We start from the raw sequence: 18,427 nt of genomic DNA on the forward strand, positions 1-18,427 counted from the left end.
AAAGACAGTACGTCATAGGGACGTGAATGCAGTGCATATAGGTACATGGAGCCAAAGGTCTGATAGCTGCTGTACACAGTTTTACAATACGGATTTGAAAGAGAAATAAAATGTTCACAAAAATAAATGTTTCTCGGGCACATGTTTCTAAAAAATGAGGAAGGCAATGTTGAGGTTTTTATGAAAACCCTAGTGATGAGAGGAACAGTTTACATGTTTAGTTCCCTACCAAGAACATCAACAAACACAAGTGGGCAGGCATTGAACTCGTCCCTTTGATACAACGATAATTGTCAAGCATGGACAACAGAGTCTGCTTAGTATGACTCGGGAAATTTGAAAACTATTTTTTACTGGCAATTACTCGTTTTAAAGTGATCGTAACACGAAAGTGAAAGAGAAACATTTGCATTTTTTAGCCTGCATACGTGTCGTGAATTATATGCTGATATGACTTGCTATATATTTATATATATTCGTGACACCGGTGGGGCAGGATTCGCACTTCCCCTTTCTCGAACACCTGGTATCATCACTCTTTGATAGTGATTCATAAACATATGTTTATGATATAGTTGGACTCGTACAATGGGCTCTGCGTTTGGTAGAGATTCCTTGTGAATGTGGGAATGGTTTTGTCGCTTTTATTTGCATTCTCGACAGAAAGACAACAGCTATATATTGTGTTCCAAAGGAACTTGTTTTCGGGAAATGGTTCGAATCTGGTTCAGTTCCCCTTAACGAAGAAAAGACGAAACAACGAATAAATAACATTAACTAAACAAAACGGTCGGTAAAGTATAAAATTACACATACTGCATGTGGTATTTAACTTGTGAACAGTCTCTCTTTGTTGGGAACGGAAACGACTGTAGCTGTTCTTCATATTATCTTTTATTACAACAATTTCTTTACATGTTTGTTTTACGGCAACTTGTGGTCACTAGCCGATGACTGGTAAACCTGGTACGGTGGGCGTGGGACTGGTTATATTCCCCATGGCCAGATATCTGCTGCGCAGGGTAAAGGCTGCGCGTTTGGGTTGTCGTTGCCTAGTCAGCAGCCCTTTCTTGTTACCAACCACCCTCTGGAGTCCTGCAACAGTGGAACCGACATGGAAACTCGTAGTATGGACATTGACCTGACTCGGAGCATTATAGGTAGCACAGAAATATGGGGCTTTAAGTTTCATTAATTTTTTTTTTTTTTCTAAAGACCAATAAACCAGTTGAAAGGTTATTGTGATGTTAAACTGCGCTTTAAACTGCGCTTTGAACAGCATTTCATAACGTTTCAGCTTGTTGAAAGTCCGAAATGATTCAGGTCACAGACACCAATCACTTTGGTGAAATCCAGGAGGATTGGTGTGGTGCTGACAGATTCGTGATTATTACACGTTTGTTTGTTTGTTTATTTGTTGTTCAACGCCGCACTCAGCAATATTCCAGCTATATGACGGCAGTCTGTAAATAATCGAGACCTGACCAGACAATCCAGTGATTGACATCATGAGCATCGATCCACGCAATTGGGAAACGATGACATGCTTCAACCAAGTCAGAGGGCTTGACCACCTGATCCCGTTAGTCGCCTCTTACTACAAGCAAATCACCTTTTACGGCAAGCATGGGTTGCTGAAGACCTATCCTATCCCGGATCTTCACCGGTCTGATCATTACGCGGACGAATCTGGGATTGAAAAATGTATCAGCTGAGTCGGACTCGTTGAAGTGCGTCATACCACTGAGTACAACACGTGTTCCTTGACACATCCGTGACTTGCACATAATGACTCGGTTTGTGACTTGTGTGTGGATTAGGGTTTGGTGCACAGACGCTGGAGTTACCTTGTACTGTCATGAAGTCGGCGAAGTTCCAAACCATTTCACCAACCAGGTACTTGCCAATCTTGGCATCGAAGAGTTTGTGATACTCCTCTAGGAATTCCACCTGGTACTCTTCGGTGAACGAGACTGATGGATCCTGGTAGATGAACATACCTTTAACAGGGTTCTCTTGTTCTTTGTGGTGATACATACTGATACATACTGAGACACATTGATACACACTGATACATACTGATACGTACTCATAAATACTCATACACACTGATACGTACTCATACATACTGATACAAATTGATACATACTGATGCACACTAATACATGCTGATACACACAGATACGTACTGATACACACTGATATGTACTCATACATACTCATACACCCTGGTACAAACTGATACATACTGATACGTACTGATACACACTTATATGTTCTGATACACACTGATACATAATGATACATACTGATACACAGATACGTACTAATTCACGCTGATACGTACTGATACACATTGATACACAGATACGAACTAATACACGCTGATACGTACTCATACATACTGATACACACTGATAGGTACTGATACACACTGTTATGTACTGATACACACTGATACATGCTGGTACACACTGATACGTACTGATACACACTGATTCGTACTGATACATACTGATACACATTGATACACAGATACATACTGATACACACTGATACGTACTGATACATAATGATACATACTGATACGTACTCATACATACCGATACACACTGATACGTACTGGCACATACTGATACGTACTGATACACACTGTTATGTACTGATACACAATGATACATACTGATACGTACTCATACATACCGATACACACTGATACATACTGATACACACTGATACGTACTGATACACACTGTTATGTACTGATACACACTGATGCATACTGATACGTACTCATACATACTGATACACACTGATACGTACTGGTACATACTGTTATGTACTGATACACACTGATACATGCTGATACATGCTGATACATACTGATGCACACTGATCCATACTGATCCATACTGATACACACTGATACGTACTGATACAAACTGATACGTACTGATACGTACTGATACATAATGTTACGTATTGATGCACACTGATACATACTGATACGTACTGATACACACTGATCCATACTGATACACGCTGATACGTACTGATACATACTGATACGTACTGATACACATTGATACATACTGATACATGCTGATACACCCTGATACGTACTGATACATACTGATACGTACTGATACACACTGATACATACTGATACATGCTTATACAAACGGATGCACACTGATCCATACTGATACATACTGATGCACACTGGTCCATACTGATACACACTGATACGTACTGATACATACTGATACATACTGATACATACTGATACGTACTGATACATACTGATACATACTGATACACACTGATACGTACTGATACACACTGATACGTACTGATACACACTGATATATACTGATATATATGCTGATACATACTGATACACACTGATACATACTGATACATAGTTATTCATGCTGATACATACTGATGCTCACAGATACATACTGATACACACTGATACATACTGATTCGTACTGATACATACTGATACGTACTCATACATACTGATAAACAGATACGTTGTGATACACACTGATCCGTACTGATACACACTGATACATGCTGATACGCACTGATACACACAGATACACACTAATACATAATGATACGTACTGATACACACTGATATATACTGATATATGCTGATACATACTGATACACACTGATGCATACTGATACACACTGATGCATACTGATACATACTGATGCTCACAGATACATACTGATACACACTGATACATGCTGATACGCACTGATACACACAGATACACACTAATACATAATGATACATAATGATACGTACTGATGCACACTGATACCTACTGATATACTTTGACACATACTGAAACATACTGCTACACATTGACACGTACTGATACATACTGATACGTACTGATACACACAGATACATACTGATACAATTATAGTACACAGGATATAAATATATGTATTACAACTCTACGGTTACATTCCAGAAAGTTGGCCATTTGCTGGCTGATTTATTACGATATAACATTGGATCAGTTGCATATCGGTTGAGTGAGTGAGTGAGTGAGTGAGTATTGTTTTACGCCGCTTTTAGCAATATCCCTGCAATATCACGGCGGGGGACACCAGAAATGGGCTTCACACAATGTACCCATGTCGGGAATCGAACCCGGGTCTTCGGCGTGACGAGCGAACGCTTTAACCACTAGGCTACCCGACCGCCCCAAATATCGGTTGAACGAAATATGGCTTGATCGACCAGACTCCATTATTGAAAACTGTAGGTCTCTTCTGCAGTACAGTTTAATAGAAAAAGAAATTTAACAAATCCGATGGTCGAAGGTAATGCGATTGTACTCCTCAGACATAAACGGACATTAAGATCAAACGGGTTCAATTGGAAAGAGTGAAATGCTGTATAAGCGATTGTCGGCGATGTTAAATTAGGTACAGTGAGATGTCCCACGAACCCCATGTAGTCCTGGGATAGTGTCCGCCCCATATTCCGTGATGATGATGGGCTTCCTGTATTTGACCCTTGTGGCGTCAAGGTCGGTGCCCAGCTGCAGCTGTATCAGCTCCGTGTGGCCGAGGTCGCTGTACCAGCCGTAGTAGCGGTTGAAGCAGATGACGTCCACAAACTGCAACTGAAGGCAAATGGCGTCCTTGACATATTGTCAAAACTCTCTGTGGCTGTTGTCATGATGCGTCATGAAGGACGGGTAGTAGTAGTAGTAGTAGTAGTAGTAGTAGTAGTAGTAGTAGTAGTAGTAGCAGTAGTTTGTTTTTGTTGTTGTTGTTTTTGTTTAACGCCGCACTTAGCAATATTCAAGCTATATAATGGCGGTCTGTAAATTATCGAGTCCAGACCGTTTAGTGATTGACATCATAAGCACCGATCCACGTAATTGGGATACGATGACATGCATCAACCAAGTCAGCGAGCCTGACCACCCGAAACCCGTTAGTCGCCTTTTACGGCAAGCCTGGGTTGCTGAAGCCCTATTCTACCCGCATCTTCACAGGTCAGTAGCAGTAGTAGTAATATGATTATGTAACAATAAAATTATAAACACGTTTGACATATCTTATTCATTTTGTAATAGTTTTAATCTTACGGCTTTGTCACTTGTATATGTTTGGTCCGTTACAAATGTCACTGGTCGCGTGTGATCCAGGCTCCTCGTGTGACCAATCACTGACCTGACCCAAACAAAAGTATTGAAAGTACAACAAGGAATGGTGGACTCACATCAATAGGCGAAAGAACATTCACCAGTTCTACACGGAATCTCCGTTACAAAACATTAACTTTCACGCAGTATTTCACTCAGACTTTGATCACATGGTCAAGTTGAGCTATCCCAGTTCGACTTGACCATGTGGATAGTGTCGAAATATACATGGAAATCAAGATCGTCCTTTTCATCGTTTCTGGTTCCAATTTGAATTCATGTGTATTACCACGATCTGGGCCCCGTTCCTCAAAGCGATCTTAGCGCTAAGGTGATCGTAAGTCCCATACTTTAACATAGGGTTACGATCATCGTAGCGCTAAGATCGCTTTGAGGTACGGGGCCCTGGACCCACAGACACATGAGAATCGTAGTACACACATATTGCCACTCCCATAACACTGACTCACCAAAGATGGAACTCTAGGATCACTCATGTTCTTTGTTTAGGTTCTGATCCGAAGCTTTTTTTTTATTTCACAGAAATGTCACTGTGATTTTCATAAATGGACATTTTTTCAGCGTTTATATTTTCCAATGAAAAATGTTACAGGGATTTGAAAGATTAAGAATAGTGTGAGTCGGTGTTATTTAACGTTGTAGTCAGCATTATTCCAGCAATATCACGGCAGTAAGTTATCAATTCTCAACCAGACACACCAATGACTGCTAGCAAGATCAACGATCCACGCCAGTTGGGTATCATGAGACGTCATCACCCAAGTCATGAAAATGACTTCCCTATCACCATTCTTATCGGCCATACCACATGAATGAGGTACTGGGGACCTATTCTGACCCGGAATCACGACAGGGTATTTTTTTAAAGAATATATCTAAATATATATTTTCATTTACTAACGTTTCAGTTAAACGGAATACACCATCTGAAGATCCGGGTTGGAGACTAAGATGAGACTAACTGGATCAAGTGATAAGGTTCGCTGACTTGGTTCAAGCATGTCATCTTATCCCCATTGCTTTCGATCGATGCTCATGATGTCAATCAGTAGACTGTCTAGGCCAGGCTCAATTATTTACTGCCCTCATATGGCTGGTATATTGCTGCGGACGGCGTTACACAACAAACAAAATATAAAACATACATATGAAATGTGACATTCATCTCTTCCCGTGAAGATCCGGGGTAGAATAGGTCTTCAGCAACCCATTCTTGCCGTAAAAGGCGACTATGCTTGTCGTAAAAGGCGACTAACAGGATCGGGTGGTCAGGCTCGCTGACTTGGTTGATGCATGTCATCGATCCCAATTGCGTGGATCGATGCTCATGATATCAATCACTGGATTGTCTGGTCCAGACTCGATTATTTACAGACATCCGCCATATAGCTGGAATATTGCCGAGTGCGGCGTTAAACAACAAACCATCAACCATCAACGACATTCATCTCACCTGAAATAAGCTTCCGATATAGCCTTGTCACTCCTGGGCTCGTTGGCGACAGACCACATGAACACGGAGGGTCTGTTCTTGTCTCTCTGCACCAGCTCACTCATCACCTCCATGTGATGCAGAAGGGAGATGTTGCTGAAGTTCTCATCTCTGGAACAGACCATTGTTGCCACAAGTAGGTCGCACAGGAGACACGCGCTTTGTCAAGGTTACACACAACCAAATGTTTTCCCATAGACTTTTATAGTAACGTTTAAGCATTCATTAGCTAACACATGTACATGTTAAAAAGCAGGACTAAATATTGAAAACACAAGGTCAGTTTTACTTACTGGGTGGATGCATATTTTAAAAACGTTTTATTCTCACACAATAGCATCCAGTCACAGCCAGTCACAGCATTTCATTTATATCACGACGTCTAAACCTACTGTGAAAGCCCAAAATGGCAAAGGACGAACAGGTTTTCCGCTTTGAGGAATCTGGATGCACTGGTAATGTGCTGGGAAACCAAGGGTCATAATCGAGGTGAATCTGAGATTCGAACCCACCACAAGGGGATCGTGGCGCGGATAGAGGACTTCACAGCAGGTTGCGGGTCAGTATTGGAAACTTTCTTGGACAGTGTTTTATGGGCATATGTGTTTGAGCTTATGCATAGCATCTCTCCGAAAGTTGGAAGTGATTGAGCATGGTTTTACGCCGCTTTTAGCAATATTTCAGCAATCTGTCATCTCGTGTGGAAACCAGAAATGGGCTTCCTACGTTGTACCCACGTGGATCATCTAACCCGGGCCGTCGTTGTGTCGGGCCAGCGCATTACCCACAAGGCTACCCCACCGCCCATATCATTTTGAAGGAGTGAGTGAGTTGGGTTTAACGCCGCTTTTAACAGTGTCAGCTTAATGTGGGAGGAAAGCCCGAAGTGATGCAGGTCTCAGACGTTTACCACTTGGGTGAAACCCACGAGCACGGGTATGGTGCTGAGAAACCTAGAAACATAATTGGGGCGAACCGGGATTCGAACCCACAATCATAGGTTTCTGGCGTGCCCAAGGGACGCAACTCTGCACAGCGAATCGCGGCGCCTTAGACGACTTGGCCACCCGTGCCCCCCATATCAATTTGAAGGAGAGATTCGTGCGAATATTGTTTAGTTGCATTGCCATCCAGAACACCGAGTTACATTGAGCACACGATTAACTATGACCCACTCATCAATCCCGACCCCCGGGCTCTCATCAATGACCATGATGCCCTGCTGGTCTGCCTGGTCCATGATCTCCTCGGCGTACGGGTAGTGGGAGGTCCGGAAACAGTTGACCCCCAGCCACTTGAGCAGGTTGAAGTCCTTGGCGATCAGGGCGTAGTCCAGGCCTTTACCTCTTATCTACAGAACACGAGCATGTATAATGATAATGATAATAATAATAATAATAATAATAATAATAATAATAATGATAATAATAACAACAATAACAACAACAACAGCAACAACAACGACGACGACGACGACGACGACGATGATGATGATGATGATGATGAAAATAATGAGCCAAATCCACACCTAAAAGCATTCCCAAGGTGCTACATTATTACCCCAGTCACTCGATGTTCATTCTCATCCCCCCGGGGAGTGTACTACCTAAACTAGAGGGTTAACAGTCTCATTCCCATCTCGCCCTAGCGGGTACCCATTCACTATCTACTGAACAGAGGCATATTTCGAACAAATTCACTTGCCTAAGGAGAAACCACATCTGCTACATGTGCTTCAGCGTGTTTACACCAGCCGCACCAACCTGTGCTCAGCATGGCTACATTCAGTGGTTGTACTATAGCGATCGCTGTTAGTTTTGTAGAACTAGATTGAGAGCTGCGCAGTGTAATCGTGTACGATGACACGCTCAATCACCCAGCCTTGGCGTACTTTCTCTAAGTGTCCTTCCAGCCAAGACATGCTTAATTGTTTTGAGTGAGTGAGTGAGTATGGTTTTACGCCGCTTTTAGCAATATTCCAGCAATATCACGGCGGGGGACACCAGAAATGGGATTCACACATTGTACCCATGTCGGGTATCGAACCCGGGTCTTCGGCGTGACGAGCGAACGCTTTAACCACTAGGCTACCCGACCGCCCCTAATTGTTTTGACTTAACTGCTGGGCAAAAGTAATTAACACCACCGTTTGATGATGGTGACTAAAAAATGAAAGAAAAAACAGTTTGTTATCCCATGGTGATGTAGTTTATTCGGGTATCGTAGTTTAAGTTTACAGTGTTTTGGTAACTGTCCGGTAGCTTAATAACGTTTTGATAACGTTTGTCAATGTTCGGTCAATCTAGTTTTCAAGTTTATACTTTCTTGTGCCTGGCAGTTTAATTACTTTGCATATTACCGTGCTCATGAATATACTCATCTTAAGACTGGTGAATCTTATGTTTTACATTGAACGTTGTTGTTGCTAACAAGTAAGAGAGTGAGTGAGTGAATATGGTTTTACGCCGCTTTTAGCAATATTCCAGCAATATCACGGCGGGGGACACCAGAAATGGGCTTCGCACATTGTACCAATGTCGGGATTCGAACCCGGGTCTTCGGCGTGACGAGCGAACGCTTTAACCACTAGGCTACCCGACCGCCCCAACAAGTAAGAGAGGCTATACTTCCATTTGCCTGGCTGTTAAGGTGACTGTCCTCTTATATACCAGGAACTGATTCGCCTTTAATAACTTCTCCTTCCTGTCCTGCTATCTTTAAGTGGTATTTAAAATCAATGAACATTTGTTGATGTTGAATAACTAATTGACTAAGTCTTGTTTTACGTTTTTATTCAGGCAGCGTTTTAAGACAAAACTCTTTCTTTTCTCTGAAAAAAATAGCGAAACCAGAGAATGTTTTTTATGTTAAAGTGTGTTTATGTTTATGTTAAAGTCCCTATTATTTTGTATTATTTCAAGAGCAGATTGTTTTTAAATACAAGGTCGCCACCAGAATATAACATGATTGGCTTCTAGGAAGATATTAATGACCCTGAATATAATCTCTCGTTTGTTACCGCTTGGACTATAACGTTAGGACGCAGATAAGAACATAGTTTGTTAAAACCGATATGGCAGTACAGTCGGTGTCGTGTTGACTGAGGTATGCTTACATCCGAGTCCTCGTGTTTGGCCACGCCCTGACAGTAGAAGGGTTTGTTGTTGATCAGTATCTGGGAGTCGGTAACACGGACGGTGCGGATCCCGAAAGGCAGGCGATAGATGTCTGTCCCAGTCGAGGACACTAGGCTCACCTGAAAGAATTATTCTCTTAAAAACTGGACTGTAAAAAATCTCCGTGGTTAGCGCAATAAATGAAATATCTTACCTTTACAATCCGCGGGTATCCCTGCTTCGAATTGATCCCCATCAACTTTATGCTGGTCGTAAGAGCCGACAAAATGGATCGAGATTGATTTAACTCGTCTTCGTGGATTGTTGTTCACAATATCAGTCACAGGATTGTCTGGTCCAGACTCGATTATTTACAGGCCGCCGTCATACAGCTGGAATATTGCTGTGTGCGGTGTTAAAAAACAACCAAATCGACATTTGGTCTAATACTTTATATTAGAAATGTAGCAATCTAACGTCCTTCACATGCAGCTTGTAACAGAACTCACCCACAATATAAGTTACAACCATATATACTCTTTACTTTTTACAGGAGAACACCATAGAGGGCAAGGGCAGGGTTTGAGGTCAGGGCAAGGACAAGGGCAAGGTCAAAGCAAGGGATGGTATTAATACAAGGACAAGGGCAAGGGTTGAGGTTAGAACAAGGGCAAGGGTAAGGGCAAGGTTTGAGGTTAGGACAAGGCCAAGGGTAAGGGCTGGGGTTAGGACAAGGGCAAGGGTAAGGGCAAGGTTAGGACAAGGGCAATTGTAAAGGCAAGGGTTGAGGTAAGGACATGGACAAGGGAAAGGGCAAGGTTTGAGGTTAGCACATGGGCAAGGGTAAGGGCAAGGTTTGAGGTTAGGACATGGGCAAGGGTAAGGGCAAGGGTTGAGGTGAGGACATGGGCAAGGGTAAGGGCAAGGGTTGATGTTAGGACATGGGCAAGGGTAAGGGCAGGGGTTGAGGTTAGAACAACGGCAAGGGCAAGGGTTGATGTTAGGACATGGGCAAGGGCAAGGGCAAGGGTTGATGTTAGGACACGGGCAAGGGTAAGGGCAAGGGTTGATGTTAGGACATGGGCAAGGGCAAGGGCAAGGGCTGAGGTTAGCACATGGGCAAGGGTAAGGGCAAGGTTTGAGGTTAGGACATGGGCAAGGGTAAGGGCAAGGGCTGAGGTTAGCACATGGGCAAGGGTAAGGGCAAGGTTTGAGGTTAGGACATGGGCAAGGGTAAGGGCAAGGGCTGAGGTTAGGGCATGGGCAAGGGTAAGGGTTGATGTTAGGACAAGGGCAAGGGTAAGGGGAAGGTTTGAGGTTAGGACATGGGCAAGGGTTGGGGCAAGGTTTGAGGTTAGGACATGGGCAAGGGTAAGGGCAAGGGTTGAGGTTAGGGCATGGGCAAGGGTAAGGGTTGATGTTAGGACAAGGGCAAGGGTAAGGGGAAGGTTTGAGGTTAGGACATTGGCAAGGGTAAGGGCAAGGGTTGAGGTTAGGGCATGGGCAAGGGTAAGGGTTGATGTTAGGACATGGGCAAGGCCTTGGGTTAGGACATGGGCAAGGGTAAGGGCAAGGACAAGGTTTGAGGTTAGGACAAGGGCAAGGGTTTAAAATAGGTTTAGCGAAGGGGTTAGAGAAAAGGAAAGAGCAAGTATAGTCGCTTAGGTAAGGGCTAGAGATGGCAATGGCGAGGGCAGGGGCAAAGGTTAGGTCTATGGTTACTTTTTTGCTATGGGTCTCTTTCATATTAATGATCTAAACATGAGCCGATTCACACACAATCCCACCTTCAATACATACAGATATGCAGGCGTGCCGGTTGCCATGGTATACGGGTACCAGAGATGGGGGTTTGTGACCGTGATCACGCCACTCATGCGGTCTGCACTGCCCACGACATTCCCTGCCTTGTCCACTACTTCCACCTTGACACTGGTGGCACCGGTACTACCTCCACTGTCAACATTGAAGTTGACCACGCCTAGGACACAACAGATGCTTTCTTATTGCGGGTTTGTTAATCATCCATCTCTAATAAAATTGCAAACAGGTGATAATCTTGTCCTTCGTAATATGAGTTTATACTTAGCAGAAACCTACAAATTAAGAAATACCAAATACATTTTTGTCATGAATGAAATTATTATTTGTATTTTACTCCGGCATGTGTCATTTATCATGCTACATTAATATTATTGGACGCTGGCCTGTTACTAAAATACATTGTCTGTCTGGCTAGCATCATAATCAACGTAACTTCACATGTAATACTTTTCTGCAGGATTTTATAAATGAGACTCTTGACTTGTTACATCCTCCATGAAGACAGGCGTAACAATCAACTGTCAAATCATTTGTCTTACCGTATTAATCACCTGTGCCGTGTTAATGCATGTAAACTGCGGGGCAACAAAAAGGATACACTTGAAAATGGAATTTGCTCAAAAACTTACAAACGTTATGAAACGTTAATAGGCTGACCTTTCATGAGATACTTACTGATATGACGCATGTACTATCGCCCATGATAAAATACATCACCATCGGATAACCATTTCTTGTTTGTTTCAGTTTTAGCCACCATCTAACAAGGGCGTATACTTTCTTTTGCCCAGCAGTGTATGGGTGGGTAATATTCAGAATATTTTGGTTGTATACAGTATTAGTGTAGCCACCTTTTGACGCAGCGATATCTGTGGTGATCGTGATGTCGTCGACGTATGTGTTTGGTGTCGTGTAGAGTCGTACATGGCGATGTATCCCTCCATAGTTGAAGAAATCCATCTGTACATTCTGCACAAAGTAACCGGCTGGATATCTGGAGCATTGAAACATTAAGTTGGAGGTGAACCTGGCAAGTGAACTGACAAAGTAGCTTGTCTTGGTTCAGAATTTCCAGTATGATACTTAGAGCGTTAGCATAGCACAGCATAGCAAAGCATAGCACAGCATAGAGGTGAGGTGAAATGGGGTTTAACCTCGCGTCCAAGATTATTGCACTTATATAGCGACGTGCATAATGCCGAGCGCCAGACCATCTTTCAACGTCTTTTGGTATGACGCGGCCGGGTATAGAACCCCGGACCTTCCCCTCTCCGGGCGGACGCTCTACCACTGGACCACGGAGGCGGTCAGTATAGTATAGAATGGGTATAGCATGGTATTGGAGAATATTAAAAGCTGACCTGTCAATCAGAGGGCCTGATATGCCATGATTGTAGAATGATCTCCCAGCTTGCTCACTCACAAACCCACTCACTCACACACACACATACCCACTCACTCACTCATTCCAACTACACAGGACGTGTTACCTCGTGGTGTCTGTCTTGTAGGTGACAGAGCCGGGCGGAAGGGTGTGGGGAGTCAGGGTGTTGTTCACTGCGATTGTCACGCGGTTACTCCCGCCAAACGTGAGGAAGGAGTTGATGTTCTCCTCGAAGGGCAGGTGCCCCCCGTCGTGCCGCATCACCTCCTGCGAGTTAACCCACTGTGAACAGGTACATGAAATATTTCTTCCTGCCACGCCATGACAATCACAGGACTGCCTACATATATACAGTTACATCACTACCATACAGATGAGACCGCCTACGTGACTTAGTGGATCTCAACCCAATCAAACACCTCTGGGATGAACTCGATCGACGTGTACGTCAACGTCAGAACACTCCGCAGAACGCCCACAACTGGCCAACGCGTTACAAACAGAATGGCGCAGAATTCCGGAGAACAGAATTCCTACACATATTCAGTCAATGCCGAGGAGATGCAGAGCCGTGATTGCTGCCTGGTGCGTTCACACGAGATACTGAGTTCAGCGCAACCTTGTGGCCTTATGTGACATGACAATGAACAGTTTTCAATGACTTTGTACAACGATAACATGTGACTATCGAGCTAAAAAAATCATATTTGTATCTATGATATCAAATTATATATATCGACTTTAAAAGGTACAATAAATATACTAAAAATCTACCTGTGCGTTTCTCTTTTTGAAGAGTGTAAGTGCAACAATCTTGAACACGACCTTAAATCCCATTTCGCCTCACTTCAACTGCATATAACACTCAAAAGAAGTTAAGAAAACCAGATTTTGTCATATCGTGACAAATTAACTATAGCCATATGAAACGTGCATGCACGTGTGTGTGTGTGTGTGGCTGCTTGTACTAGTCGGACTGATGCCGATTTATAGTGCTAGCACACTCAGATACCATTCCGCAGTTTAACATGAACACCCCACTTAGACACATTAAACTGACTCCGAGCCGTCCAGTCCTTGTTTTAGCCCCTTAATGCCGAGCGCCAGACAGGGTAATAACAAGTACCATCTTTTAACGTCTTTTGGTATGACCCTGCCGGGGCTCGAACCCCGGACCTTCCTGGCGGACGCTCTGCCAGTGGACCACGGAGGCGGTCTGTATTGATGGTGAAAGTAAGGACATTATTGTTGATTCCATCGCATATGAGTAATTACACGTATCCCAGGATATAAACGTCACGACTACTCACAACAACTGAGTAGTAGTGGGCGCTGTCAAATCTGAGGACAACCCTGTGTTTGCGCCAGTCCGTTGAGACGAAGAACTCTTTGTCGTACCACACCCAGCCTACGTAGTCCCTCAACGCCTTCTCCTGGGTGATGTCGTTGAAGCTGGATGGGACGGGCATCGGGATCACAGGCCCTGTCTCAATATATGACATGGGAACTACCGCATCAGTAAGGCTTGTTGGATTTTCAGGAAGCATTGTGAAAACACTACTTCATATGGCTTTGTTTGTGTGTTAGTTGATTGAAATATTAATGGGTTCTATTTTCTAGGCTTTGAGTGAGTGAGTGAGTGAGTTTAACGTCACTTTGGTTCGTACTTCAGTTATATAACGGTGTGACAGATTAATGTGGGGGATGAACAAAGGCATTGGAAACCATGACCATTGTATCCTAGTACACCTCTACAAAGAGAATCTCGGCCGTTTTGTTGTTGTTTTTTTGTTGTTGTTGTTTTTTTTTTTTTGGGGGGGGGGGGGGGGGGGGGGCACGGGTGGCCCAGTCGTCTAAGGCGCCGCGATTCGCTGTGCAGAGTTGCGTCCCTTGGGAACGCCAGAAACATATGATTGTGGGTTCGAATCCCGGTTCGCCCCGATTATGTTTCAAGGTTTGCCAGCACCATACCCGTGCTCGTGGGTTTCACCGAAGTGGTAAACGTCTTAAACTTGCATCACTTCGGGCTTTTTTTCTCCCACATTAAGCTGACACGCCGTGATATAACTGTAATAATGTTAAAAGCGGCGTTAAACCCAACTCACTCACTCACTCCATAAAGTAGGGACTTTTTTATATCACCTCCAGTATACAAATTTGCTTCAAATAAACAATTGAGAATGAAATGATCCGTAATAAGAACATTATTTATTATTTGTTTCTGTTTCCATGTTTATTAGGGATGTCACAATTTCCTATTTCACTTTCTTTGTGTTGTTTGTTTGTTGTTTATTTGTTTGTTTGTTGTTTAACGCCGCACTCAGCAATATTCCATCTATATGACAGCGGTCTGTAAATAATGGAGTCTGGACCAGACAATCCAGTGATTGACATCATGAGCATCGATCTACTCTATTGGGATACAATGACATGCATCAACCAAGTCAGCGAGCCTGACCACCTGATCCCGTTAGTCGCCTGTTACGACAAGCATAGTCGCCTTTTACGGCAGGACTGGGTTGCCCGGATCTTCACAGGTCAGTTAATAATCACGCATGTGTATCCACCCCATAGCCACCGTATTTCATTTTATATCTAATGGTCGTCATAATTCGTTTGACCTCCAGTTGTATCATAAGCCCCATCACGTGATCATAACCAACTGAAGTGTGGGGGAGCGTTCCGGTGATGGCTAGAAGCACAAGATTTAAGTTGCGATGAAATAGATTTGATAAGGAATACATAGCTAGCCTACCAAGAACAAGGGACGGCCCATTAGGGTGTGAGACATCTTCGCGCACCCACGTTTGTGTGTTGTTTAACGCCACACTCAGCAATATTCCAGCTATATGACAGCGGTCTGTAAATAATCGAGTCTGAACCAGACTATCCAGGGATTGACATCATGAGCATCGATCTACGCAACTGGAATGCGATGACATGCATAGACCAAGTCAACGATCCTGACCACCCGATCCCGTTAGTCGCCTCTTACGACAAACATAGTCGTCTTTAATGGCAAGCAGGGTTGCTGGAGACCTATTATACCCCGGATCTTCACGGGTCCAGTTCTTCAGTACCCTTGCATGCATCAACAACGAACCACACCGTTGTGACGCTACGACACACAACCAGCTAGATAGGTCACATCCTGGTGTTCATTACCTGGGCCTGACCCCCACATGCAGTTCTCCAGTACCCTTGCATCTGGGTGTCAGGCACAGTTAATGAGGACCCTGATGTGACCTAGCTAGCTGGTTGTGTGCCGTAGTCCACAACGGCGTAGTTCGTTGTTGATGCCGTTGTTGATGTCACTTGTATGCCTGGAGCCAGATTCGATTATTTACTGGCCGCTGTGACTTAACTTGTATATTGCTCACTGCGGCACAAAATATTATTCAGTCGCCTACCTATAGCAACCACTCAGCAGCAGCTATGCTTGTCGTAAGAGGCGACTAACGAGATCGGGTGGTCAGGCTCGCTGACGTAGTTGATGTATGTCATCGTATCCCAGTTGCCAAGATCAATGCTCATGATGTCAATCACTGGATTGTGTGGTCCAGACTCGATTATCTACAGACCGCTGTCATATAGCTGAACTATTGCTGCGTGTGGCGTTAAATAAAACAAACAATCACTCTTTAACGTAAATGATTACAGCGCAGATTATATTTAAATTTTACTGATATTGGTTTTGACACATTGATGGCTTCGTAGATGTGTGCCCATGTTACCAAGTAATCGAGGATTGGATGTAGATAGATATTGTCAAATTGTTAAATAAATGATTAATCATTCAAGTGAGTGAGTGAGTATGGTTTTGAGCCGCTGTTACCAATATTCCAGCAATATCACGGCGGGGGACACCAGAAATGGGCTTCACAGATTGTAACCATGTCGGGAATCGAACCCGGGTCTTCGGCGTGACGAGCGAACTCTTAAACCACTAGGCTAACGACCGCCCCTCATTCAAGTCGCTTCATGGTATCATATAAAACTAGGAATAGCATGTAAACTCGGTATCAGGGCACAGTGGTGCCTTTCATAACCATTCCCTTTTATCTCGTATGAATTTCTAACATGAACATGTTCATGTTCAAAACACTTGGTCGTTATATCACTTCTTCACCTACATCCGATTGTCTCCTATTGTAGTCGATTAATATCCCTTTATACACTTAAATCTCGCTAATCCGGACGAAACTGTTTCCAGCAAAATTGTCCGGTTTCGACAACTTCCAAATTATGAATCATTGCTCCGGAAAACGTCCTTCACATTCGACGTAGTAAGCGCCCAGGGCGCTCTCAAAATTAGAAATAGGGGGCTTTTTGGAACATATTTTAGTGAAAAAAGCAGAGTGGAAAGATAAATATCGTGGTTTATGCTGACAGCCTGAAATGTTTATGTACGACAGACATATTTTTCCAGAATTTAATTGCCCTTAATTAAGTATGCACATAACACATGAGTGCGTATTATACGCGAATAAATAAGACTTGTGTACATTGAATAATCGGAAGGGGTGCTAATTGAGATTGTTCACTGGCCAACATCTTAGAATATCGCCGTGGGCGCTTATTATAGCGGGGCGCTTATTACGTCGATTGCGGTAGGTTGAATTTTCATACAAGGTCGTCAGGATTAACGAGTGAGTTAATTAAAAATTGACATCGCATCGTCTGGATTAATTAAGTCCTTATTAATGGGGTTAAACTGAAGTCTCAATATGGTGAATGATAGGTTGGAAAAAGAATTGCAGTGATATCCCATTGATACAATCAGTTCATGTTTATTGCCATGCGTTTGAACTGTACAAACTAGAGTGTGTTTCAGTCGAGGACTAACCTGAGACAAAGGCGACTTGAACCACTGTTGTTCAAACCCTTGGTTCCTGGAGGGTGACGCATCGGCGCGGAAGTTCCACATCCCGTCCAGGTTCTTCATGTTTCTACTCTCAGACTCCCGGGGATAGAGCATCCCCTTGCCTGCCACCCCCAGCACGACCCCCATAAAGCACACAGCTACCCCTGCCATCATCGGCCTAGGCGACATGACGGTGTGGAGCGACTGCTCACCAATTGCCCCATACCGCGGTGCCTAGGCTAACTGGAAATCGTCTTGGGCGGATAGATAAGATGCGAGTTCTTGAAACATATAAAACATACATTCACGTGTGTTTAAATAGATAAACACATGTAAGGGTACAATTACGTTGACCTTTTACTTTCACATTTTCCCATGCATGTGACTAATGTTTATACTTGATATATTCCCTCAGTGAGTGGTGTGTGAATATGGTTTTACGCATCTTTTAGCAATATACATGTACTAACAATATCACGGCGGGGGACAGCAGAAATGGGTTTCACACTTTGTACCCATGTCGGGAATCGGACCCGGGTCTTC

At 43.5% G+C, this 18,427-nt stretch overlaps 1 protein-coding gene across 1 annotated transcript; it reads right to left on the reverse strand.

The window, feature by feature from the left end:
• Positions 1-876: 876 nt before the first annotated feature.
• LOC124128514 (beta-glucuronidase-like) lies at positions 877-18,088 on the reverse strand. The gene is made up of 12 exons (XM_048396351.1): positions 17,867-18,088; positions 14,331-14,507; positions 13,127-13,302; positions 12,488-12,630; positions 11,600-11,793; positions 9,812-9,952; positions 7,872-8,047; positions 6,658-6,807; positions 5,127-5,211; positions 4,479-4,655; positions 1,848-1,983; positions 877-1,095 (listed from the first exon to the last, which is right to left on the reverse strand). The coding sequence occupies exons 1-12, from the start codon at positions 18,071-18,073 to the stop codon at positions 944-946; spliced, it is 1,914 nt and encodes a 637-aa protein (XP_048252308.1). The 5' UTR covers positions 18,074-18,088; the 3' UTR covers positions 877-943.
• Positions 18,089-18,427: the final 339 nt, after the last annotated feature.

The sequence above is a fragment of the Haliotis rufescens genome, unplaced genomic scaffold, assembly GCF_023055435.1.
Source record: "Haliotis rufescens isolate VD_foot unplaced genomic scaffold, xgHalRufe1.0.p SCAF_15, whole genome shotgun sequence".
Taxonomy (NCBI): domain Eukaryota; kingdom Metazoa; phylum Mollusca; class Gastropoda; order Lepetellida; family Haliotidae; genus Haliotis; species Haliotis rufescens.